This window comes from Neofelis nebulosa, chromosome 4, assembly GCF_028018385.1.
Source record: "Neofelis nebulosa isolate mNeoNeb1 chromosome 4, mNeoNeb1.pri, whole genome shotgun sequence".
NCBI lineage: Eukaryota > Metazoa > Chordata > Mammalia > Carnivora > Felidae > Neofelis > Neofelis nebulosa.
The window spans coordinates 88,454,385-88,478,951 of NC_080785.1; the positions used below are offsets into that span (position 1 = coordinate 88,454,385).

At 40.6% G+C, this 24,567-nt stretch overlaps 2 protein-coding genes across 5 annotated transcripts in view; one reads left to right on the forward strand and one right to left on the reverse strand.

The window, feature by feature from the left end:
- Nucleotides 1-18,459, forward strand: ARMC10 (armadillo repeat containing 10). The gene is made up of 6 exons (XM_058725333.1): nt 1-356; nt 5,344-5,492; nt 8,285-8,419; nt 11,447-11,623; nt 16,440-16,511; nt 17,403-18,459. The coding sequence occupies exons 1-6, from the start codon at nt 218-220 to the stop codon at nt 17,652-17,654; spliced, it is 924 nt and encodes a 307-aa protein (XP_058581316.1). The 5' UTR covers nt 1-217; the 3' UTR covers nt 17,655-18,459.
- Nucleotides 18,460-24,567, reverse strand: part of NAPEPLD (N-acyl phosphatidylethanolamine phospholipase D) — a 46,971-nt gene continuing 40,863 nt past the window's right edge. For 3 of the 4 annotated variants that reach the window (XM_058725331.1, XM_058725328.1, XM_058725330.1), the window contains exon 5: nt 18,460-21,720. In XM_058725331.1, the coding sequence (XP_058581314.1) occupies nt 21,592-21,720 (129 nt within the window). In that variant the 3' untranslated portion in view covers nt 18,460-21,591. The remainder of the gene's footprint in view (nt 21,721-24,567) is intronic. The other variant, XM_058725327.1, reaches the window with a different exon arrangement.

A 24,567-nucleotide genomic window follows, 5' to 3' on the forward strand; every position in this document is an offset into this window, starting at 1 on the left:
ATAGCCCTGCCCCCCGCCCCTCCTCTGCCGAGCGGCCTGGACGCTTGGGGGCCGGAGTGGGCGGTTTTACTATTTTAGCAGGGCCGTTTCCGGGAGGCGGAGCTCAAGCCCCATTTCCTTTCTCGTCCTTCGGCTGGCGCTGGGGTGGCGGCGGGACCCGCTTGCTTCGGAGCCTCCCGCGCCAGGCCCAGCGCTGCGCCTCAGCCCCAGCTGTAGCATGGGCCGCTCCCGGCACGTGGGCTGGGTGGCGGCGGGCCTGGTCCTCGGGGCCGGCGCCTGCTACTGCATTTACAAGCTCACGCGGGGCCAGCGGCAAGGCGACCGCGGGCTTAGGCTGCGCCCCTCGCGCTCCGCAGGTGAGGCCGCAGGGGTGCCCAGCAGGTGGCCGGGGACGGCCGGCGGGGCCTCGGTGTTATCCCGAGGGTGCGGGTTGAAGACTGCTGGCGCTCGTGGCTCTCCCGTGCTTGCAGAGAAAGCAGCCGAGCTGGAGGAGGGAGAGCGGGAGGGAGATTCGTGAGAAGTACAAGGTCGAGAACCACAGGTGCAGAGGGCGGATCGTCCGCTTGACTGGGTGCGGGTAGGGTTCTGAGCCGCCCCTTGCCTCCATTTGGTTCAAAATCGTGGGATGAAAAGTTGCCCCGATTTTCCTGCCTGAGTGCGGCGTCACAGCGGAGGGTTGATTAGGTTTCTCAAAATCATGTCGATTATTCCTCACGTTAAAGCTTGCTCCCGGACTCTGTGTTACCAAAGGGATTGTCCCTACTGTGGCCCGGGTTTTGCTGGCCTTGGAGCGGTAGATGATAAAATTGTGCTTGGACTTGCCCTGGAAGAAGGAACCCTTGAGGATTATCTCTGCCTGCATTGGGCCCAGCCTCCGAGGGGAGGTACCTTGATGTCACTGGTTCATACACAAAGTTGCAGAGAGATTCTGGAAGTACAGACACAGGTGTATATATCAGTTGAAACAGTTGTCTGCATGGGAGGGTACCCTCCTGGTGAACAAAGTGTGTGGTTAAATTGCCATCCAAAAGTTGATTGGTGCATTCGGGATTCTGAGGATTTGCTGAATGTTCTGGAGGAATATTTCAGGTCATGGACGCTGTTACAGAAATAATTAAAAGTAAAACTACCAACTAAGAAATTCCTCTCTACAAATAGACAAAAGAACTAAAGAGTTTTATTGTTGAATAAGTATTAAACTAGATTGCCGAGTCGTCACAGGCAATCTGCTAATGGGATTGAAAAAGAGTGCTCACTCTTTTATGTACCCAGGCAGATAAAAATCTATTTCATATTACCTGCCTGTTTGCAAGATTAACATGTCCTTAAGCGGACTCGACAACACCATTTGCTACACATAGTTCATCATATATTCACTAGTAATTGGGGTGACTATGTGTGTTAGCTAATTGCCTTTATCCAGAGGAAAAATAAGACTTCTCAGTATCTTTAGGATAAACAGGAGGTGACAACAGGGAGCCAGGTGCCAAGGCTAAACTCAGAGATTAGGGCTTCATCTTTCTTGATGCTTACATTTCAAACAGATAGTCCCAAAGCCTCTAAGAAACACTTTGTTGCATTGTAAACTGACAAGAGGGTTACTTAGCCTTTAAAAAGATGTTCATTTATGTCAAAGAGACAGAGGATTTACAGTTATAGCTGACTCTTGAACAACCAGGGTTTGAACTGTGCAGGTTTACTTACAAGCATATTTTCTTCAGTAAATATATGTACAATTCTGAAAATGTATTTTTCTTATGATTTTCTTTATTATGAGAATACAGCATATAAGACCTAGAGCATACAGAATATATGTTAAATGACTGTTTTCGGTAAGGCTTCCAGTTAATGGCAGGTTGTTAGTAGTTAAGTTTTGGGGAGTCCAAAGTTATACATGGATTTTCAACTTCTCAGGCATTGGCATTCCTAGCGCCTGCCTTGTTCCAGGGTCAGCTTTACCACTTTGCTCAAGGAAACACTCTTAAGAAAACAGAATAGAGGGAAAGTGTAGTTCCTTTTGGCACAAAGGAAAACAATTTTTTTTTTAAAGATCTTTATTTACCTTTACTTACAGCCTAATTTGTTGTCCTTGAGAGATTTCCATATAGGTAATTGGTCTGGTGGCCTGGACTTCAGATACCTTCTTAACCTGGTAAACGCGGATAGTGTTACTTTTAAACTTAATTTTACCAGTTTCCAAAGTCACCATTACCTTAGGTCAGGCAATTTACAAAATAAGTTGCTCATGGCCCCTTCCTCCTGAAGCTACTCACCTTTATTTTTGAAGAAGACTTGAGAAGTACCCATTTTTTTAGCATCAACCTTAGATTTCAGAAGATGATCTTTTTTGTTTTAATTGAGATATAATTCACATGTAACTTTGTACTAGTGATAGGTATACAGTATAATGATTTGATATGTATGTATTTGATATCAAATATATGGTATATATATTTGATTCAATTTGATGTATTTGATTTATGTATTTGTACATATTGCCGAACAATCACAGTAAGTTTAGTTAACATCTCTCACCTCAAAAAGTTACAGATTTTTTTGTTGAGATGAGAACTTTTAAGATGTACTCTCTTAGCAACTTTCAAGTATACGATACAGTATTGCTAACTGTAGTCACCAAGCTGTACATTACATGCCTAAGACTGATTTATCTTAAACTCAGTTTGTACTCTGACCACCTTCATCCATTTTACACTCCCCCTTCGCCTGCCTCCAGCAACCCCAATCTCTATTGACTAACTCATTTTTTGTTTGTTTTTAGATTCTATATATGTGACATTATACAGTATATAAAACCTTGGTTTGAGAGCATAATTCGTTTTGGAAACATGCTTTTATCCAAAGCATTTGTATATCAAAGAGAATTTGCCCATAAGGAATAATGGAAACTCAGATGATTCATTCCACAACCGAAAAATATTCATATAAAAATGATTACAATACTGTAATATGCAAAATAATAAAATACAAAATATAAAGAAAAATTAATTAACCTGCACTTACCTTTGACAACCTTCGTGGCTGGTGTGAGGGAGATGAGAGGAGGATTACTGTGGAGAATGACTTTCACGATCACTAACAGAGTCACTGCTGTCTACTGGCTCTGTAGAATCCTTTTTTCATGCAACTTTAACAAGGAACCTAGCCAATGACCCTTGCTTTTGCCTCCTTTTGAGGATTTTGCGGAAATGTGACATTGCATTGTCGTTAAACAGATTCATTGCTCACACTGCTACAGCCTTATTTGGGTGGTGATTTTCTACAAAATTTTGCAGTTTCCCACATTTGACATATCTCCCTAATTTCATTTGAAGTGAGGGATTCCTCTGCCTCTTTCTCCTCCTCCTCCTCCTCTGCAGACGAGATGCGGACATCGGCTTCTTATAAAATCTCGGCCACCTCTTGAATTTTGACTTCTTGAATTTTGGCCACTTGCACACCTCCTTCATACTTCTCAGTGTGAGATTTCCTTCTTCAAAAGTAATCATCTCCTTACCACCTTTTTTCCGACCTTTTTCTGCATGGGGCCATTGTATACGCTCGCATGGATGTTGACTATAGTACAGTATTAATAAACCCTGGTCATATACTGTATTTAATGTAACCGGCAATGTAAGGCAGCAGAGGACAGGGTCTATATCTGCAGGCAGCCTGACCTAGAATGAAGCAAGCATTCCTAAGCTTACTCTTAATACGGAAAAGTGAAGGACTGTCCACAGGCGCTTTGAAGCAACAAAAAATACACTAGTGCCAGTTGTGAGCACCTTCCAATGTTCTGAAAATTCACTGATTTCTGCCAAACACCGCAGCCTGAGGCTGAGCATCTGAACATGGGAGATGATCACCCACAATCCTGCAGTGAGAGAGGGAGAACACCATTGGCTCAGTTGTGATCATGTGACATTTGGCATCACATACTGCTTGCATTGCAAGACATTGCTCTTTTATCAAGTTAGAATATATTAGAAATGTTTGCTCATCTTGCAGAACACTCTCAGAACAAGTTACTTGCATTCCAAGGTTTTACTGTACTTAATTTTCATTACAGGAGTGATACATATTTATTGCGAAAAAGAAAAAAAAGTATTCCTAAGCACAGGATAGAAAACAAGTCATTCAAAATCCAACACCCAAAGATAACCACCTTTAATAATTTGGTATCTATTTTAAAAACGAAAAGGCACAGGGGCTTCTGGGTGGCTCAGTTGAGCTTCCAACTTCTGCTCCGGTCATGATCTCAGAGTTCATGAGTTCAAGCCCCGCATCGGGCTCTGTCCTATCAGCATAGAGGCTGCTTTGGATCCTCTGTCTCCCTCTCTTTCTCTTTCAAAATAAATATATGTTTTTAAAGGCACAGATATGACATCATATAGCAACTATTGTAGGCTGCCCCTCCCCTGGCAGTGAATTGTGGACATGTCTACTGTCTAACCTGTAATCATAGGTTCATTTTTCAGGAACGAACACACAATGATGGTGTTATAAAATGGTTTCTATTCTTCCTGTGGTAATTTCTGTAAATATAGTTGTGGGGTTCTTTTAAGATAGAGCTATAAATTCTAAAAGTCACTGACCAGATCCAGTATTCAGCTGCTCTAGCTCTACTCAAAACAAGAGCTTTGCTTTTGTCCTTGTCCCCAGCAAGACTGTTATTCTAGCATCTAGAATCCCAACCAAACAAAAATGCCGCACTAGCAGCATGATTGGCTTACTCCCATAACTTTGTTCCAGCCTGAGGTATTCTTAAAATTGTGATCAGAAAACATCTGCTTAATGCAAACCCTTTTCCTTCAATAATCTATGCCTCTAGGCAAGGGTTCCATTGGACAGGTGTACCTGATTTTTAAAAGAAGTAGAAAATGTTTCAGCATGCAGTGCCTTACTAGGAAAGAAATACCAAGTAACCATTGGCTAATTTCTTAATGTCTGTAAGCCTCAGTTTACCATCTGTAAATTGAGAATTATAATGGTATCTTCTTCCAAAGGTTACTGGAACATTAAATGAGATAAAGTAGATGACATGCTTAAAACTGTGCCTGGCATCAGAGTATGCATTCAATATTGTTCAAAAATATTATCTAGGGGCACTTGGGGGGAGGGGGTTTCAGTCGGTTAGGCATCTGACTCTTGATTTTGTCTCGGATCATGATCCCAGGGTTGTGGTATTGAGCCCCATGTCAGGCTCCACACTGGGCATGGAGCCTGCTTAAGATTCCCTCCCTCCCTCCCTCCCCTCACTTTCTTCTTTCTCAAAATAATAAAAATAAAAATCCCTTAATCTCCTATTGATTTTAAAGAGTTTTAAATAACTTTGTTCTTCTGCAGAAGATTTAACCGATGGTTCATACGATGATATACTAAATGTTGACCAGCTTCAGAAACTCCTCTACCTGCTTGAGTCCACTGATGATCCTATAATTATCGAAAGAGCTTTGGTCACTCTGGGTAACAATGCAGCCTTTTCAGCTAACCAAGTAAGTATCTAGTCTCAGAATGGGTGCCTCCCATTCTTACACCCTAGCAGTAATTGTGACCCTGATAAGGTACTTAATCCCAGAGCCTCACTTTCCTCATATATACAGTGTGGGGATGTATCCCTACAGCATAATGTTTGCTCCTGAAAAGCACATCCTAATAGTGACATAGTGTTACTGGGATTTGAGGTCCCCTTGAAGTTCATCACAGGCATCACGTTGGTTAGTAGATAAATGTTATCTACACCACATTTAGTATTGCATGGCTTTTTAAATTATTTGAAACTCAACCTTGTTGTAGTTGAAAAGTGAAAGCATCTAACATTGAAGTACATGCCTTCTATTATATGTAAGTCTCGTGGGGGTAGTTCTGATGCAGGTGGGCCCTTGATTGCTAACAACCACTAACCAATGTTACCTTCTACCAATAGCGGCTTGGTAACACTAAGTCTCTCTAGCTCAATTTGAATGTTACCTTCTCTCTATTACTCCCACGGAGAAAAAGTAAAAAAAAAAAAATTGGAATGGTTTTTAACTAATGCCTTTCATTAACTTTGTCATGAAAACTATGTTGAATTTACATTCTATTTCAGTCAAGTTTTTTCCAGCATGATAAGGTTTACTGTAAAACTTTTGAGATTTATAGGGAGACATAAAAAATATTTGTTGATTACTCATATTCTTTCAGTTGCAAGTGACAGAACTCAGCTTAAATTATTTAAAAAATTTTTTTTAATATTTATTTATTTTTGAGAGAGAGACTGAGACAGCATGAGTGGGGGAGGGACAGAGAGAGAGGGAGACACAGAGTCTGAAGCAGGTTCCAGGCTGAGTTGTTAGCACAGAGCCTGACACGGGGCTCGAACCCACGAACCGTGAGGTCATGACCTGAGCCAAAGTGGGACGTTCAAATGACTGAGCCACCCAGGTGCCCCCAGCTTAAATTATTTTAAACCAAAAAGGAAAATACTGAGCTCTGTTAACTTGGACATCCAAGAATAGCACTGGCTTCAGGCACAAGTGGAAACATTTAAAATTCCGGAATGCATTATCAGAGCTCTCCCTCCCTCCATCTTTTGGCTGTGCTTATCCCTGCTTCTTTTTGTATATTGGTTTTTTACCTCTTTGGCCACAAAAAAGTTTTCTTCACAGGATGGAAAGAAAGCCACTGGCCACCCAAGCCTCCATCCCTGAAAGGTGGATGCTCAGCCAGGGTCAGGTGCTGTGCTAATAAGGCTCCCCGGGCCATGGGTAGCAAGGCTTGACTCACGTGAGCATCTCACGGCCAGACAGCAGGGGATGGATGTGGTGGGTGTGAGCACGTTCACCCAGCCGTCCCATTGGAGACTAAATGGTAGAAAAGAGGTGCTCTGTCTGCCCCCCGGGCAGAGGGGAGCGTCACACAAACAAAAACAACAGATGGTGACTGTTAGCATGCCTATATAGTGCTGTTTCTGATGCCATTGTTTCATATCTCTCTGAAACAAACTGTAGCTTGAAGAGTGTGTCTGTAGCCACTGCTTGAACGAGTGTTTTCTTGGCTAATGGAAGTTGGTGCCCCTGGTCGTAAATTACAGTGCCTTCATCTACTTTAGTAGGATAGTTAAAACAAACAAACAAAAATCTGTTTTCTAGTAATCGCAGTTCTTTGGGAAGAACCTGGATTGCACAGGGGGTTTCTTTTTCTCCCAGTGCTGAGCCCACTCTGGACAGTAGAGTAGGGCTTGGGGCTGTTGGTAAAAAATGGATGATGGCAAGATACTCTTTTGTTCTTTTTCTCATAGAAGGGCATGTTTTGGCCCAACAGGAGTAATGTTCAGCTTACTTTTCTTGTAAGAATAGAAGCAGTTAATGCATCTTTTAATGTTGAGGACAAAGGCGCATAGTAGTAGCAGAGTGTTGCAACTGATGGTGAGAAATCCCCCAGATTATTATTTCTTCAGAAATTTGGGTATCATTTCCCAAATTGTGTGGAACTCCCAAGTCTTCCAGGTGTTGACAGGTGTTTCCTCTGACCCCACTCTTCCCTCTATTTTGTGTACAGTTCATGGAAATGCTATATTGAATGGTCCCCTCTTGGAGATTCCCAGTGCACATGATGAATATATGAATGCTTCACAATAAAGAAATGTTTGCACTTAATATACACAGAGTTTCTCAAAATTAACCATGAAACCTTTTTTTTTCTTAATGGAACATCTATTAATATCTTGAGGGATTTGTGTTCCAAAGAATACAGTTTAGCAAAGCATAACACTTTTCCAAATTTGCCTATAATAGGAAAGTCCCAGAACTTATTTCAGAGGAAAATCATTTGTAAATTGCTTTGAGATCATTTAAGTAGCTCTGCAAATCTTCATTGTATATCTCCAAGCTCTAGTTTTTAAATAACTGTGTATCGTAATTTATTTCCAATCTATTTTCTTACCTATAAACTTATGGAAATTTAATTTTAATAAAATTTAATAATTTTTTTTTAAAATAAGAATTACAAGGGTACCTGGGTGGTTCAGTCAGTTAAGATTCCGACTTCAGCTCAGGTTGTGATCTCGCGGTTCGTGGGTTTGAGCCCTGCACTGGGCTCTTTGCTCTCAGCACAGAGCCTGCTTTGGACCCTCTGTCTGTCTCACTCTCTCTCAACAATAAATAAATAAGTAAAATAAGAAATACAGATTGTGCATAGGAAAGGTATTCCCAAAGGGTCATTAATTTTTATTTGTATTTGTAGAAGCAAAAAGTTTGATGAAGGGGGTGCATATTGAAGTGATGGTCCTCGTTTTTTTCCCTCTTAGGTCATTATTCGTGAATTGGGTGGTATTCCAATCATTGGAAGCAAAATCAACAATCCCAACCACAGTATTAAAGAGAAAGCTTTAAATGCACTGAATAACCTGAGTGTGAATGTTGAAAATCAAGTGAAGATAAAGGTAAGTTAGCTGAAATCACAAATGTGTGAGTCTTCTATGGTGTTACCTAGGACCTCCATCACTTCACATAATTACCTTTTGTGTGTGTGTGTGTGGTGAGAACATTTAAGATCTACTCTCTCAGCACCTTTCAAGTATATAATACAGTATAGTCACCCTGTTATCCATCAGCTCCCAGAACTTACTCATCTTATACCTAGAAGCTTGTGCCTTTTGACCAAAATCTCCCCATTTCCTTCATCCCTTAGCCCCTGGCAACCACCACGCTACTCTAATTCTGTGAGTTCAGCTTTTTTAGATTCTACATATAAAAGATACCTTCAGTATTTGTCTTTTTCTGTCATGTCACTTAGCATAATGTTCTCAAGGTCTATCCATTGGTTGCTAATGGCAGGATTTCCTTCCTTTTTATGGCTGAATAATATTCGATTGCATATAGACCACATGTGCTTTATTCATTCACCTGTCACCACAGGTTATTTCTGTGTCTTGGCTGTTAAGAATAATGCTGCAGTGAACATAGTGGGTACATATGTCTTTTCAAATTATTCTTTTTGCCGTTTTCAGATAAATGCCCAGAACTGGAATTGCTAGATCGTATGGTGGTTGTATATTTAATATTTGGAGGACTCTCCATACTGCGTTCCATAGTGGCTGTACCATTTACATTCCCACCAGCAGTGCACAGGATTCCCTTTTCTCCACATCCTTGCCAAGACTTTTTTTTTTGACAGTAGCCATTCTGGGTATGAGATATGACCTCACTGTGGTTTTGATTTGTATTTCCCAGAAGATTAGTGATTTCCCAGAAGATTAGTGATATTGAGCATCTTTTCATTTATCTATTGACCATATGTGTATCTTTTGGAAAAATATGTATTCAGGTCCTCTGCCCATTTTTTATGGAGAATAAGGCAGAGGAAGGAGGAATCTGAACCAGGCAGTAAGAGGTGCCTTATGCTTTTGAGTTTGGGGTTCGTTTTTTTTTTTTTAATGTTTATTTATTTTTGAGAGACAGAATGCTAGTGCGTTAGGGGTAGAGAGAGAGGGAGACACAGAATCCGAAGCAGGCTCCAGGCTCCAAGCTGTCAGCACCAGAGCCCGACGTGGGGCTTGAACTCACAAGCCGTGAGATCATGACCTGAGCTGAAGTCAGACGCTCAACCAGCTGGGCCACCCAGGCACTCCTGGTGTTCGTTTTAATCCAAGTGTGGTAAAGGAAACTGGTCAGAGTCTGATAATATCAGCAGAAAGATAAAATAAATTAGGAACTTCTGTTTTTTTCAGCATTCATTGAGCTCCTGCTTTGTGGTACAGAGTTTAGAAATGAACACAATTAACTCTTGTTTTAAGAAAGCTAGGGGAGAGAAGGCAACTCCATAAACAGGCATGATGCAGGGCAGAACATGAAGTACTTAAAGGAAAAATGTAAGTAAAACATTGTTGAGTACATAGAAGGACGAGATCTCATCCAAAAGTTTTGTAAAAGAGTACAACCTGGCTCTGAAGAATGTCTGGTTTCTAGAAGCAGAGTTGGGGCGGGAGGGAATTCCAAGAGAAAGGAGCAAGGGGAGGTGGGCACAGCTCCAGGAATGACCAAGGTGGCCCATCTGGTGATCTTGTTGCTAAAATTGAACCGGTGAAAAGACTCAGAGAAAATAATATTGGGGCACCTGGGTGGCTCAGTTGGTTAAGCATCTGACTTCGGGTGAGGTCATGATCTTGTGGTTCGCAAGTTTGAGCCCCAGGTCAGGCTCTATGCTGATAGTTCAGAGCCTGGAGCCTACTTCAGATTCCTTGTCCCTGTCTCTGCCCCTTCCCTGCTTGTGCGCTCTCTCAAAAATAAATAAACATTAAAAAAAAGAAAAATGCTCAATGCATTTTAGGAAATGCTTTGAAAGACATCAGCCTCTTATGAAGATATATGATTTATAAAGAGCTAAAGAAATGTCCCCCCCCCCTTTTTTTTTCTAAGGATGGGTGGGTATGTGATGAAATTCTGGCCAAAGAGAGCCAGGTGACTTATATCAGATCTGAAACAACACTAAAAATCTAGTCTCTCTTTACTTTACTGCCATTACTCTAGTTTCTATGGTACCATGGATACCTTCAGTTTTTTAAAAAACTTAGAATTGGCTTATGGGACAATTGATAATTTCTTAGCATTTCATATTAGGAATTTTTTTTTCTTTAGCAGTTAGAACTTCTGGTGGAGTTTTTAGTTAAGTGAATAGTAATTATCTGTGAGACCTAGTTTTTCCAAGCTGGAAAGATCCTGGCCAGAAATAGAAAACAGTTTCAGAAAACTTTCCATCACCGGTGGGTTCAATTCTGTCATGTGTGAAATAGTACTCCTGTACTGTTTGCATTTTGTTTTGCCAGTGGCAGTTAACAGTATCAGGAAGGAGGAATTTGTATGCATAAACTATGTAAATAAGAAAACTGGGCCAAAGAGTTTTCCCTCACCTTTTGATAGAACTAACCCTAGAGAAAAATTCTTTCACTGTTTCCTCTCTTCTTTACTTGGTAAGGATAGGGTCCTATTGTTAAGATACTTACCTTGATGCCAAATGGCCAGACATGTCTTCCTCCTTGGTCCTAGTGTGCCTAGACCAGTTAACACAGAAAGGTAGACTGAGTTGGGAGGCCCCCAATAATTGAGAGACCACTGGTGTTGAGAGCATGGTCTCTGGAATTGGACATTGCTCCCCTACCAGCTGGCTTGATATTGGGCTGGGGATCCAAGTTCCTTGAGGACTTGTCCTTATCTGTAAAATGGCCATCCTCTTCTGGATTAAGTCAGGTATATTTGTAAAATGCTCGCACATTGCCTGGCATTAACAAAAAAGCTACCCAAAGGTAGCTTTAAAAATCAAAAAAGTTCCCCAAGTTCAAGGGCTGGATAGAAATGTCTTTTCTGAGGAGCCAGTCTCATCCTGAACAACTGCCCTGCTCCACTGGGCAGAAAAGTTACTATTTAACAGACAGACTTTTGGAGAATTAAGATGCTCACTTCTTTCCCCCTAGGTATACATCAATCAAGTTTGTAAGGATGTCCTCTCTGGTCCCCTGGACTCTGCTGTGCAGCTGGCTGGACTGAGATTGTTAACAAACATGACAGTTACAAACGACCACCAGCACATGCTTCACAATTACATCACAGACCTGTTCCATGTGTTGCTTACAGGAAACGGAAGTACCAAGGTACGAATGAAACGGTTATGACTTGGAAGTGCAAGGAACTATTGCATCAAGTTTATTAAGACTCGGATTGAAAGTTTTTTATTTTTATTTTTTTTTAAGTTTGTTTAGTTTTGAGAGAGAGACAGAGTGCAAGCGGGGGAGAGGCAGAGAGAGAGGGAGACACAGAATCCAAAGCAGGCTGCAGGCTCTGAGCTGTCAGCACAGAGCCCGATGCGGGGCTTGAACCCATGAGCTGCGAGATCATGACCTGAGATGAAGTCAGACACTTAACTGACTGAGCCACCCAGGCGTCCCTGGAATTGAAAGTTTATTAAAAGGCTTTTCATGGACCCAAGAAAGTTAATTATGTTTATCCCCAAATATTCAATTTTAAAATTAATTTGTGAAAATCTGTTATTTCACTTATCCATAGATTGACATTTGTTTGATTTTCTGAAAACCAGTTTGCCTTTTACTGAGGTGACATGGGTGGCTCCCCCCACCACCAGGTATAATTATACATAATTGAGTAAAATGAGTCTCTGAGTTAATGCTGGTTGATTGAATTTTTGCTTAGCCTGGGGTTAGAAACATTTTTTTGATTTAGACATTATTTGCTGAAAAATCTTTTGAAAACCACTTTTAAATTAGTAATAGATGTCTCGGTGCTTGATTTTGACCAGTTGTGTAGATGGTAGGAGGTAACAGAGACTAACCTGAATTAAGTAGGATCTCAGGAAACACCCCATGAAAGTAACTTGGGTAAACCCCTCATATTAGTGGGCATTTTTCTCAAGTGCCATTCTTTGAGAAACAGCATAAAAACAGAAGGTAGACTAACCAAAGGTTCCGATTAGTTGGGTTGGTCATTCATCAGCGTTTTACTATATTGGTCAGTGTTCTCTGGCACGGTTGAAAGAAAAACATGAGCATTTTAGAAGGACTAAACGTGAAGCCATACCCCAAATATTCAACATCACTGAAGCCATACCTCAAATATTCAACATCATCATAACCTTTATGTCTGAGGTTATCAAATGTGATGAGGAGAGCCTCACTACAGTCCTTTTAAAATTTGTTCCAGACTTTCCACATTGCCAGTAGCCAGACTTATTTGGATCTGGTCTAAGATTTACCCAAAGGCACTGAACATTAAATGTAATAATCTTATTAGCAGTATTTTTGCAGTATGCTCCATTCATATGCAGTTTCCAAAACATAAGCACCCATCGACATCTCTTTCCCCAGGGGAGCAAGGTAACTTCCAGCCTCTGAGGCACCATGGAAACCCTTCCCTGTTCCCAGTAGCATCACAAATATAGGACAGATCTCCTCTCCCCAGTCTGCAGCTGCTTTACCCAAAACCTCAGGAGAAACGCTGAGTTTCGAGCCAGGCGAGTCTGGCCTTGGGGCTGTATGGATCTGTCTCAGACATGGTCTGTGTTTTAATATATTTTATGACTTTTTTAGAAGGTGACTCACACCACAATAGTATGTTCTATTTTTGTTTTGTTTTTCCATTCCATTGCCTAGTACAGCATTTCTGGGATAGAAAATTTGCTTTTTTGGTCTGTCTGGGAACCTGACCCCAATTATAACATCATTTTTCCATAAAAAGTGAATGCAAAGTTCCAACTTACAAATGAGCTGCTAATGGACAATAATCCACTTGTGAGAAAATGTACCCGTTTTAGGTATTTTCTTAGTAAATAACCACCAAAATGAAAACTTATTTTTAGAAATCTTTTACTTAATTTTTTTCTCATTTATTTTTTAGAGAGAGCACATGAGTCGGGGAGAGGGGTGGGGAGACAGAGAGAATCTTAAGCAGGCTCCACACTCTCAGCATGGAGCCTAATGCAGGGGCATGACCTGAGCCAAGATCAAGAGTGCTGCTCCGCTTGAGCCACCCAAGCGCCCCTAGAAATCTTATTTTTAATAAGAGGTCTGACCATCCTATAATAATCTTTTGGGTACAGCAGTGATTCCTAACCAAGTATAAGTAATGGAAGATTAACATAAATAAACCCTGTGTTTGTTAAATCTCCAGTGAGAGCAAAGAACTAATGGCTTGAAAGAAATGTCATGGAGTCACCACAAGAGGGCACACGTGATAAGAGAAAGAGCTTAACATGGTTCAAACCAAAATACAAACACAGGTCTCCCCTGCTACCTGAAAGTAGGGCGTTCCTGTAAATCTTTTCGTAAGCCAAAATGGCATGACGCGAAGCAGCACTTAGCATTAATTCATATGGAAAAAGTTTTGAGTGGTCCCAGACCCAAGAAAAAACCTCTCTCAGGCTTTTCTGATAGCGTGGAACAAATCTTGCTCACAGATGCACAAAATAAATCAAGATAAAGCGCAGATGCTCACAGGCACAGTTCAAAGCTATGGCTGCTTGATGCTGAGATGACGAGAGGAGCTCCGGGGTGCATGATGCCCCCACTAATGCTGGCTGCAAAACAAGCACCCAACCCTGTTTTCATTTTTTGCCTTTTTTTTTTGTAAAAGCGAAAATCCTCTTTGGATTTCTTTTGGATAGAGAAACAGGTACTAATTATGTAGGTCTTTTATAAAAGCACAGTGGTGGGGGCGCCTGGGTGCCTCAGTCGTCTGCAGTTGGGGGATCAGGCTCCACGCTGAGCATGGAGCCTGCCTGGGATTCTTCTCTCTCTTTCAAAATAAACATTTAAAAATTTTTTAAATAGTTGATAAATAAAATTAAGCAAAGCGTTTTATCCTCTTTAACAAATTAGTATGTACAACATAATCAAAGGAATATGTGCATAGATAGGATAGGTATATAAAAAGACCAGAAAGAAAATACCAAAACTTAATAGTGATTGTTTCTAGTCACGGAAATATGGGTGAATTTCCTTTTCCTTTGTGCTTTTCTATCACTTTTTCAAAATGTTCTATAGAAACACAGAGTGCCTATGTAAAAAAAAAAAAAAAAGTCTCCTGGGCGCCTGGGTGGCTCAGTTGGTTAAGCTTCCGACTTCAGCTCAGGTGTTGATCTCTCATGGTTCATGAGTTCAGGCCCCACATCTGGCTCGCTGTTGTCAGCGCAGAGCCCACTTCAGATCCTCTGTCCCCCTTGCTCTCCCCTCCCTGGCTTGTGCTCTCAAAAAAAAAAAAAAAGTCTTCTCAAATAAAGATATAGGTTCCCTCCCAGGTCTGGTGGGGAGCACCTTCGCCACTCCCCACTCCTCACTTTGTGTAATTTCAGGTGTCTTTTACAAAGTATAGCTTTATATGACTGTTGTTTGTAAATAGGAATTGTATTTGATGATGTTTTTACAGTAGTCCCCCCTTATCTGTGGTTTCACTTTCCGTAGTTCGTTATCTGCTGTCAACCACATTTGGGACGTGGATGATCCTTCTGACTTACCATCAGAACGTCACTAGTAGCCAAATAATCAAAATGCCTGTGTCATTCACCTCACTTCATTTTGTCACGTAGGCATTTTATCACCTTACCTCATAAGAAGGGTGAGGAGCACCTGGGTGGCTCGCTCAGTTAAGCATCTGACTCTTGACTTTGGCTCGGGTCATGATCTCATGGTTCGTGAGTTCGAGCCCCACATCAGGCTCTGCACTGTCAGTGGGATTCTCCCTCTGCTCCTTCCCCACTTGCACTTGCTCTCTTTCTCTCTCTCTCTCTCAAAAATAAACATTAAAAAAATAAGGATGAGGGGCGCCTGGGTGGCTCAGTCGGTTAAGCGGCCGACTTCAGCTCAGGTCATGATCTCGCGGTCCGTGAGGGCTGTGAGTTCGAGCCCCACGTCGGGCTCTGTGCTGACAGCTCAGAGCCTGGAGCCTGTTTCAGATTCTGTGTCTCCCTCTCTCTGACCCTCCCCTGTTCATGCTCTGTCTCTGTCTCAAAAATAAATAAATGTTTAAAAAAAAAAAAATTTAAAAATAAGGATGAGCACAGAACAATATACTCTGAGAGTGCTCACTTCACAAACACTAAAATTCAAACGATATGTTGAGAGATCACATTCACTTGTTATAGCACATTACTGGAATTTTATTAACTATTGATAATCTATTACTTTGCCTAATTTGTAAATTAAACTATCCTAGGTATGTATGTGTAGGAAAAAACATAGTATATATAGGGTTTGATACTGTCCATGATTTTAGGCATGTGCTGGGGGTCTTGGAATGTATCCCTTGCAGATAGGGGGTCTACTATACTGACCAGTTATAAGTGATGGGAATGCTGGTATTCTAGCTAGTCTGCTAGAAGTTAACATTTGTTTGCTGATTATTTTTATCACTGCCTATTTGAAAGATTTTAACATATTTTTCATATAAAAAAAGATCAGCTCAAAGGTTCATAGTAACCTACTAAAAAGAAAAGGGCCATATTTTTATCTAGTCTTGGTAACTGAACTGCTCCAAGATTTTCATACTTTAAATAGAAATAAACCAAGCTTTGAGAGATTCTTTTTGTTCCAAAGATCGTATTTCACTTACCAGTAATCATAATAAAGCTCATTTATGTAACAGATGTTAAGTTTATTACCATGGGTTGGGGGTTGGGTAGGCAATGAGACATTTAGGATCTCTTCCCTGACGATGTACCTGAAAAAGTAAGGTTTAAATAAGCCTGCTGTGTGAGAAGTGCTCCCGGAGTGTGCCAGGTGTGGAAGAGGAGAGAGGCCCTCACAAGATGCACGCAGAGAGGGCTCTGTGGGGCAAAGGATTTGAGCCAGACCCGGAAGCCCGGGCAGGACTTTAGAATGTGACTGCAGTGAGAGGGCAGTATTGCTGGGAAGGGAAAATCCATGCTCACTGGTCTGAAACAAACCAGTATTATTATTTCAGGTTCAAGTTTTGAAGCTGCTTGTGAATTTATCTGAAAATCCAGCCATGGCAGAAGGACTACTTGGTGCCAAAGTAAGTAGTTTACATATTTGTTTTATAAGTATACAAATATATAGATTTGGCCTAGAAAGATTTATCTCAACATGTTAACAGATTTTTTTATTTGGTTCTTTTTGCCTATATATGAATTTCCTAAATTTTCTGTAATGAACATATTTTCCTTTTAAAAATCATTTTAGAGAAAAGTTCTCCCTGACATATTGTTATATAAATTATAATCGTTCTGCCTGTCCATTTTGGGGTACCAGTATGTCATCACATCTCCTATACTTGACCTACTTGTGTTCGCATGTATCTTCACATCCACTGAAACACTAGTCTTCACCTACCTAGTCCCCAGGATGTGCCAGATGCCGGGCTGAGTGCCAGGACACACCAGTGGGCGCGTGTGGCATGGTGCCTGTCCTCGTGGAGGTTGTGAGAAGAGACAAAAATATGTAACAAAACAAGGTCACTAAAAGCTGTGATAAGTGTTCTGAAGAAAGCGAAGGCAGTACTGATAGCAAACAGGCGTCAACTCCTGTAAAGGAGGGAACCTGTGACAGTGACCTCATCCATGTGCCCCATGCCCACAGTGTGCAGTGGGCAGCAAATGTCTGGGGAGTTGATGAGCTCCCTTGAGGAAACTTGGACCTTAAAAAGGATATGGGTGTTTTTCCAAATGACTACAATCTAGGACTCTAAGAAAACAGAATTTTTCAGCTATAACTATGAAGCCTCTTTTTTTCCATTGGTATACAGTATAGGGGTGCATTAAGATTTTACATTTATGTTAGGTGATTTTAGGGATAATTTTCTGTGACAAGATTTTTTTAAATGTATTCAGTGTAGTTTTCAAGTGGGAAAATATACATGAAAAATATTTTCAAAAATTTAAATAATAGTCATTGTTTCCTATTTCAGGTGGATTCATCATTTCTTTCCCTTTATGACGGCCATGTGGCAAAGGAGATCCTTCTTCGGGTTCTTACGCTATTTCAGAATATAAATAACTGCTGCAAAAAAGAAGGCTGTTCAGCTATGCAGCCTACTTTCCCTAAAGGTTCACTGTTTTTCCTGTTATACGGAGAAGAATGTGCCCAGAAAATGAGAGCTTTAGTTGATCACCATGATGCAGACGTGAAGGAAAAGGTAACAGTATTACCAAAATTCTAATTGGTCCTATTTTTCATCTTCCTTACCAAGGGAGCTGAAATTCTTTTCACCTGCTGAATTTAAATGGTAATTTCCTCATTAACACAACATTTCAACATTAACACAACATAACTTGCCATGGTCTTCTGGTTTATTTTGAACCATTTTATTGATACCAAATGAAGAGCTTGTTCTGAAAGCATGTCTTTTTATTTTGCTGTTTGTGGAGTTTACTTCAATTATTTCCTCTACGTGACATGACAGTTTTCTTTTTTACGTGTAAGCTAACCTGCCCTTAGAAGTGATGTGCAGTTACTTGTCTGAGACCCCATTAGTGTGTGATTAATTAGTTCGTCGGGGCTGCCGCAGGAATGACCTTGTTCTCATGGTAGAGTTCCTGAGCCTTTGAGGCCACCCCCCAGCCCAGCCATACCACATGCTTCCAGAAGTCTGTTCCCAGCATTAGAGTTTAGTCTGAGTTGGTGAAAACCCTCCCCGTCCTTACCACACCCACTCAGTACACCAGCCTGTGAAGATGCCGTGTATAATCAAATGTCCATCCACAGGCAACTGGTTAAGTCACTTACCTAATCTTAGAAGAAATAAGCAAGTCTGATTGTGCTCATGTGGAAAGGCATCCATGAAACAGGCATGTGTTTTTTAAATGAACAATTTATGCTTCCATCCAGAGAGAATATTTTCTAGAATGATACCAAGATGGGACTGAGGAAAGGTCTTTTCTATGTTTACCCTTCAATTGTCTGAATTTTACTATGAGCATAAGTTTTATAATTTTTTAAATAAAAAGGAAAAGAGTTCATACACATTTTCTCTTGATAGTACTTTATTCATTTTCATCCATATTTTAGAGATTTTCACATATTGTAAATTTTTATTCCATAAGCTATTGTAACAACTTAATAGATTTCCATTCAGCCAGGTTTTATAATGTTCAAGTTCATAACCATCACCATGCTTAGTATTAAGTAAACCAGTATGCAAGCAGAAGTTTTCCTACTCCAGGTAGTTAAGGCAAAGCCGTACGAGTACTTTAAGTTCATTCGTAAATATGTGGATTTCCATAGGAAGTCACAGATCCTCAAACAGAAAAATGTGTATTTTCAGGCTTATCCCAATATAGAAATCAAACTTGGAAGAATTACTTTTATAGTAGAAAAAGGATTCAGTATTAAGGTGAAAACATGGAAGTTCCCAGGTGGCTATAGCAGTAATGTGTATATGCTAAGAACACTACTTAGGTTTGCATCACTGATGAATAAAAGTACTAATTCCCTGAAAGGCACATTTCTTTATAACGATTTTTTTAAAAATCTGCCTTTGTTAGTGAAAATCAAAGTGTGCACATGATAAAAACTAGGATTTGGCTTTAATGTGCTTTGGCAGCACTGGATTCTAAAACCCCACATCTTCTTTCCTCTGTTTTTAGTTTGAATAGATCATCCCATTTCCTGGAGATCAGAGCATTAGGTCTGAAATGTGAAAATACACAAACGGATCTAGGTTGGTGCAGATCATGGCGTATCTTGGCTTTTCTCAGGATTGCCCCCCACTGGGTGATCCCACCCTCCAGGCAGGGAGGAACATCAAGGGGTTCCCCAGGAGAAGGAATCCTCAATCAAATCTCACATGTTCGAATGGGTGCCAATCAAAGAGCAAAATAAAACTGATCAAATAAGATCGAGTAAAAGGTATTACCGCAGAGGTTAGACTGAATAGAGGCTAAAGAGTGCATCTGGCTTTTCAAAATTTGGTTTTGTTTTGTACATAAACATACAAGTGTAGCTAAGTGAGACAATGGAAATCACTCAATAGAACGAGACTGTACAAGGAGACCTGAAGCTCGATGTACTTAACAAAATGTCAACACAGAAATAATGTGAATGGTAATAAAAATTAAAGCTTGTGAGGAGGCAGGCCTAATTCAGTGGAACTAGAACATAAAGTGCTCAGAGCCCCGCGGTTACACAGTGCACATGAATACAGAAATGATGTTAAGGCCATTCATGGAGCAAATTAAGATGAGCTTGGTCTGCTTCAGAGAGCAGAGGCAAGAGATGCGCGTTGAATGCCGCGTGCAACAGAAGGAGGGTGACTGCGTGAACACAGCCAGTGTCAGGGCACCAGGCCCCAAAGCTAATCCACCATCAACCTAACTTCTCCACTCCCATCTGCTTGCTAGAATGTTCCTTCAGAATGAAAGGTTTATGGTGGTTCAGTTTTTGTTTTCCTGAAGGTTATCTTACGGGGAAATTTTTTGTGCTTTAGTGCCTCCAAATCACATACATTCACACACATTTCCCCCTGACAGATTTGCATCTTTGTAAGATAAAAAATGCTAAATTTTGATGAAGATCATTTACATTTATTTTGGCTATTACTCCCCAAATTTACAAAATGAGCTGAAGTTGTTAATCCTCAGTGTTTCATGTCCTAGGTACAGATGCTTGAATCTGCAATGGGAACGATACGCAACCAAAAGCATGAGCCTAGTTTTAGCTTTCAGATCTCTAGTAGGCAGTGAGGTCTTAAGAAATAATTTTCTCCCTTATATTTTCAAAGTGCTTTTTAAAAAAATCACTATTCACATTTTTTTGGAGGTAGGTCAAAATTATCCTCTTGTTGCACATGAGGAAACTGAGGCACAGTGAGTGTAGGTGACTTGTGGCAGGATACACAGAAAACCGTAGTGGAAGCAGGATTAAAATTCCAATTAAGTGGCTAACAGGTGGCGTGCATAGATGTGTATGTGAAAATAAATAGAATAGTGCCCGTTTAGCATATGCTGTAAAAAACCTACTTTGATTATTCTGCGAATAAAATTTATTTCACTGAGACTGGGGAGCAGGAAGATGGGATGGGCCTCTAATGTACCTCATTGGCTCTGAGGAATGTTCAGAGCAATCAAGCAATCCCAGGGCCCTTACGGGACCTAACTCAGGTCACCTAATTCCCAGAATTACTTTTAAACTGCTAGTATTCCGTGCTAGCTTAGTAAAAGCAGAATTGTGCGTATGGGTCATTTAATATAAAAATATAAGACCTCTGAATTATGTAAAACATAAATTATTTATAAATCTTATTGATACATCGAGGGTTGGAGCTAAGAAACGGGGGGGGGGGGGGATGAGTAGGTGGAAAGAAAAGAGAATATAGAAGGAATTGTTAACATTTTAAGATCTGCATTTATCTTTGTAAAATACTATTTCCTTGCAGTGATCTTTGTGCTCAGCAGGTCTGACTTGTAGATTAAAAATAGAAAATGTCATCAATCATGTCCTCATAACCACACTCTCCCTTCCTCTGCCCAACTCAGGCAGCTTCTGATTTGGGGACTGGGGATGTGCAACAGAATATATTATTCCTCTTTGAAACAATGATGTCTTTAAAAATGGTAACTTAGCCCAATCTCCTGTGGTTTTATACTTAAAAAAATAAATCATTCAACATTTGGCATATAAGCTAATGTGGACAGAACAACAAGAAATGCTGTAAGCAGGTGGGTGTCTATTCCATCACTTACTCTAATGTGAGTTAAGAAGTTTAGATGTGCAGCCTCAAACCATCTAGGTAGATAGACTTAACCTGTAGAAGGCCCTTCACCAGAAGAACAGAAAGAAGACTTTAAAATCAGTTTTCCTAACTTCCAAATTCTACCACTAAAGCATAATCCTTTAAAAAAAATTCCATTTCAATGCTTCTACCATTGAGACAGGATTCAAATTCCCCTCTGCCAATTCAGTATTTAAATGACCCACCTCTGAACTCTTCTTTATATGAACTGGCATTTGGAGTAGCAAGCAAGCCGTCACACAAAACATACAACACAAACTTATAGAAGTGGTTTACAAATGTAAAACATCCTAATATTCATGAATTTCTTAGTCTTTCCTAGAAGCTTAGAGGATACCTTTTTCACTAAAAGCTCACGTGCTCACATTCATTCAGAGTTTTCATCGTCAGTATGGAGGTATCTGGATTCTCCATGCTTCAAGACAAAAAAATCTTCAGTCTTAAGTCCATATCTTCCTAGAGCCTCACTCAGTTTCACTGGGGGCTCTAAGTAATGCTGGCAGAGGGCACACAGAAAACAATGGAAAAGGATTAACCTTGCATATATTGGGGGGTTATTTCAAATGAGAGTTGAAACTAAAATAACCAACATATGCCTACTTAAAATAATGTCTTTTCATTCAAGCATTAGCAAATGAGTCAATCACATTTTCTAATATAGTCATTAACAGAAATATATTATCTGTCCAAATACCATGAATGTCAAATTTGGTGCCAACTTAGATTGAACATCACTAGATTGCATGAAACCTGATGACCCTTTCACTACATGAAATTCCAGTCTAAATGGAATCAATGCCAAAGATAGTATTACAGAATTAGATATTACCAACATTTTTTAAGAATATGGAAGTTTAGGGAGCACCTGGGTGGCTCAGTTGGTTAAGCGTCCAACTGGCTGAGGTCATAATCTCACAGTCTGTGACTCTGAGCCCCACGCCAGGGTCTGTGCTGACAGCTCAGATCCTGGAGCCTGCTTCAGATTCTGTGTCTCCCTCTCTGCACCTCCTCTGCTCACACTCGCTCACGCTCTCAAAAATAACATTAAAAAAAGGTTTTTTTAATAAAGAATATGGAAGCTTAGGTTATAAGAGTGTAAGCAAATGCTGGAGAAAGATTTTTGGCTCCTAGAAGGTTGTCACCCTCAAATCCCTAGGCAAATATCGACACTGTAGTCTACAGAGTATAAGAGGGACCCAGAGAACAAAATCTGGTAGCATTTCCCCCAGTTTCCTATTTTTTTCCTTTATTCAAAGATTCTTTTTTTCTCAATTTCAATTAGAAAAGCTGTGGGGCACTTGGATGGCTCAGTTGGTTAAGCATCTGACTTGATTTCAGCTCAGGTCATTATCTCAGGGTTTGTGGGATTGAGCCCCGAGTCAGGCTCTGCACTGACAGAGTTGAGTCTGGTTAGGACTCTCTCTCTCCCTCTCTGTCCCTTCCATGCTGGCTCCCTCTCTCAATAAAACAAACAAAACAAAACAAAAAAAACCCTTCTAAGTGGCTCATGCTAGCACTTTAGTCCCACAAGGGAGGTAAAAATGCCCCACAGCCATACAACAACTATGAATCAAGCAAGACAGCAGATCAGAGGTAAGAGTTAAGTGGTGGAAGAAGCACCCAACACTCTGATTCCATTAAGGGCTAGGCAACCAGCTGAGACAACTCTAATTCCCTTTTAAAGGGTCACTGTTTTATGATCTCCAATAGGTTAAAAGGTAGCATATCTTATGTAATGCCTGAAATGTTTCCACCAAAACGAGTGCGTTAAGTTTTAGTACTTACATAACATCATGTAGGAAATTGACTCATAATTCCCTAGATAATTAGATGTTGCTATATGTACACAATTTTTTTAAGTGTTGCCAGGTTAAGGACATCCTTGGTCAGCTTATAGTAAGCAGCTATTATAACTACTTTTATGCAAATCATTTTAAAGTGTTTACTCATAGGGTAAACATCCAAAAATTCTGTAGTCTTTGTAATTTAACAAATTCATAGTTGTCAGGTTTATGCAACTCATGTCAGAATGTGAACACATTCTAAATTGCTAGGACTTACGGAGTTGTAGGTTTCATTAAGAAATAAAGATGGAGGTTAGATTTATAATAGGAATAATTCTTGAAAGCTGAATAACTAATGAAGTCTGAGGTTTGCTACCTTTTCCTTATCTTCCCCATCTCAGTAAAGACCATGAGCATCTTCCCTGTTAAGTTAAAAACCTAGGGAGTCATCCGTGATTCCTCTTTTTGAATGGGTTTGAAAAAATACTATTACTTCATCTAAGGCTCTGTGTATGTCATATATGGAATACATATCTATGGGTATGGAATGAACATACAGTTATATACACATAGAATAAGAAATTGCCACTGAATAGTATGGTATGCCACTGGGAAGCAGTATCCAATTTCCTTTTCAAATACACACACATACTCCTGTTCCCCTTCATCCTCCCCTGGCCCTGTGGTCATTCATTTATTTGCTCCATTCCATCTCCCCCTAGCGTGGCTCGGGGTTGCTACATCACGGGACAGGAATCCTAACTGGGGGCAGTAGGGGTGGGCAGGCAGTGTTTTAGGTAACTACAGAAAAAGATACAACTTAGGGAGACGGCAGGCCAGAAATCAGGCAGAGGGAGTGCCTAGAACAGCCTGAAATCACAGGGTTCCTGCAGAGAGGCCCTGGGATGTGGAAGAGGCCACACAAAGCAAAGTAGGAGAAGCCAAGTTAAACTTTTTTTTTTTCTTTTGAGAGAGAAAGAGTGTTTGCAAGCGGAGAGCGGGGAAGACAGGCGGGGTGGGGGGAAGATGGGAGAGAGAATCCTAAGCAGCCTCCACACAGCACAAAGCCCAACGTGGGGCTCAATCTCACAACCCTGGGATCATGACCTGAGCCGAAATCAAGAGTTGGATGCTTAATCGACTGAGCTAACCAGGTGCCCCTTGCCCATCCACTTCTAAATTTTTACTTAGGACAGGCCCCAGATCCAAGAAAAGAGAAAACGTTTTTTGCTGAGGAAAAAAATCAGTCTAGGAATAAAGCCACCATTTATCCATTGCCTGGCACAGAGCAGACACTCACTGTTTACTGGATGAATAACATTCCTGAAAATTCCAGGCTGTCCAGCCTCACTTCCCCCGTTGTCCTCCACATCACATCCATACACTCACTGTTCCCCTCACTTGCTGCCTCTAAGTCTATGCTCTGCCCCTTACTCCTCTTGAAATGCCTTCTCACAGCCACATTCAGATGTCACCTCTCCCATAAAGCCCTCCCTGATCCCTCCAAATCAAACATGTGACTCTTGAGAGCACTTTATTTCACCATGAAGCAATCAGTC

What these genes read in the sequence shown, in the direction of transcription:
- ARMC10 (XM_058725333.1), top strand. Translation starts at nt 218, where the DNA reads ATGGGCCGCTCCCGGCACGTGGGCTGGGTGGCGGCGGGCCTGGTCCTC. An exon ending in AAAATCAAGTGAAGATAAAG is followed by an intron (nt 8,420 to 11,446) that starts GTAAGTTAGCTG and finishes CTTTCCCCCTAG; the next exon opens with GTATACATCAATCAAGTTTG. An exon ending in AAGGACTACTTGGTGCCAAA is followed by an intron (nt 16,512 to 17,402) that starts GTAAGTAGTTTA and finishes TTCCTATTTCAG; the next exon opens with GTGGATTCATCATTTCTTTC.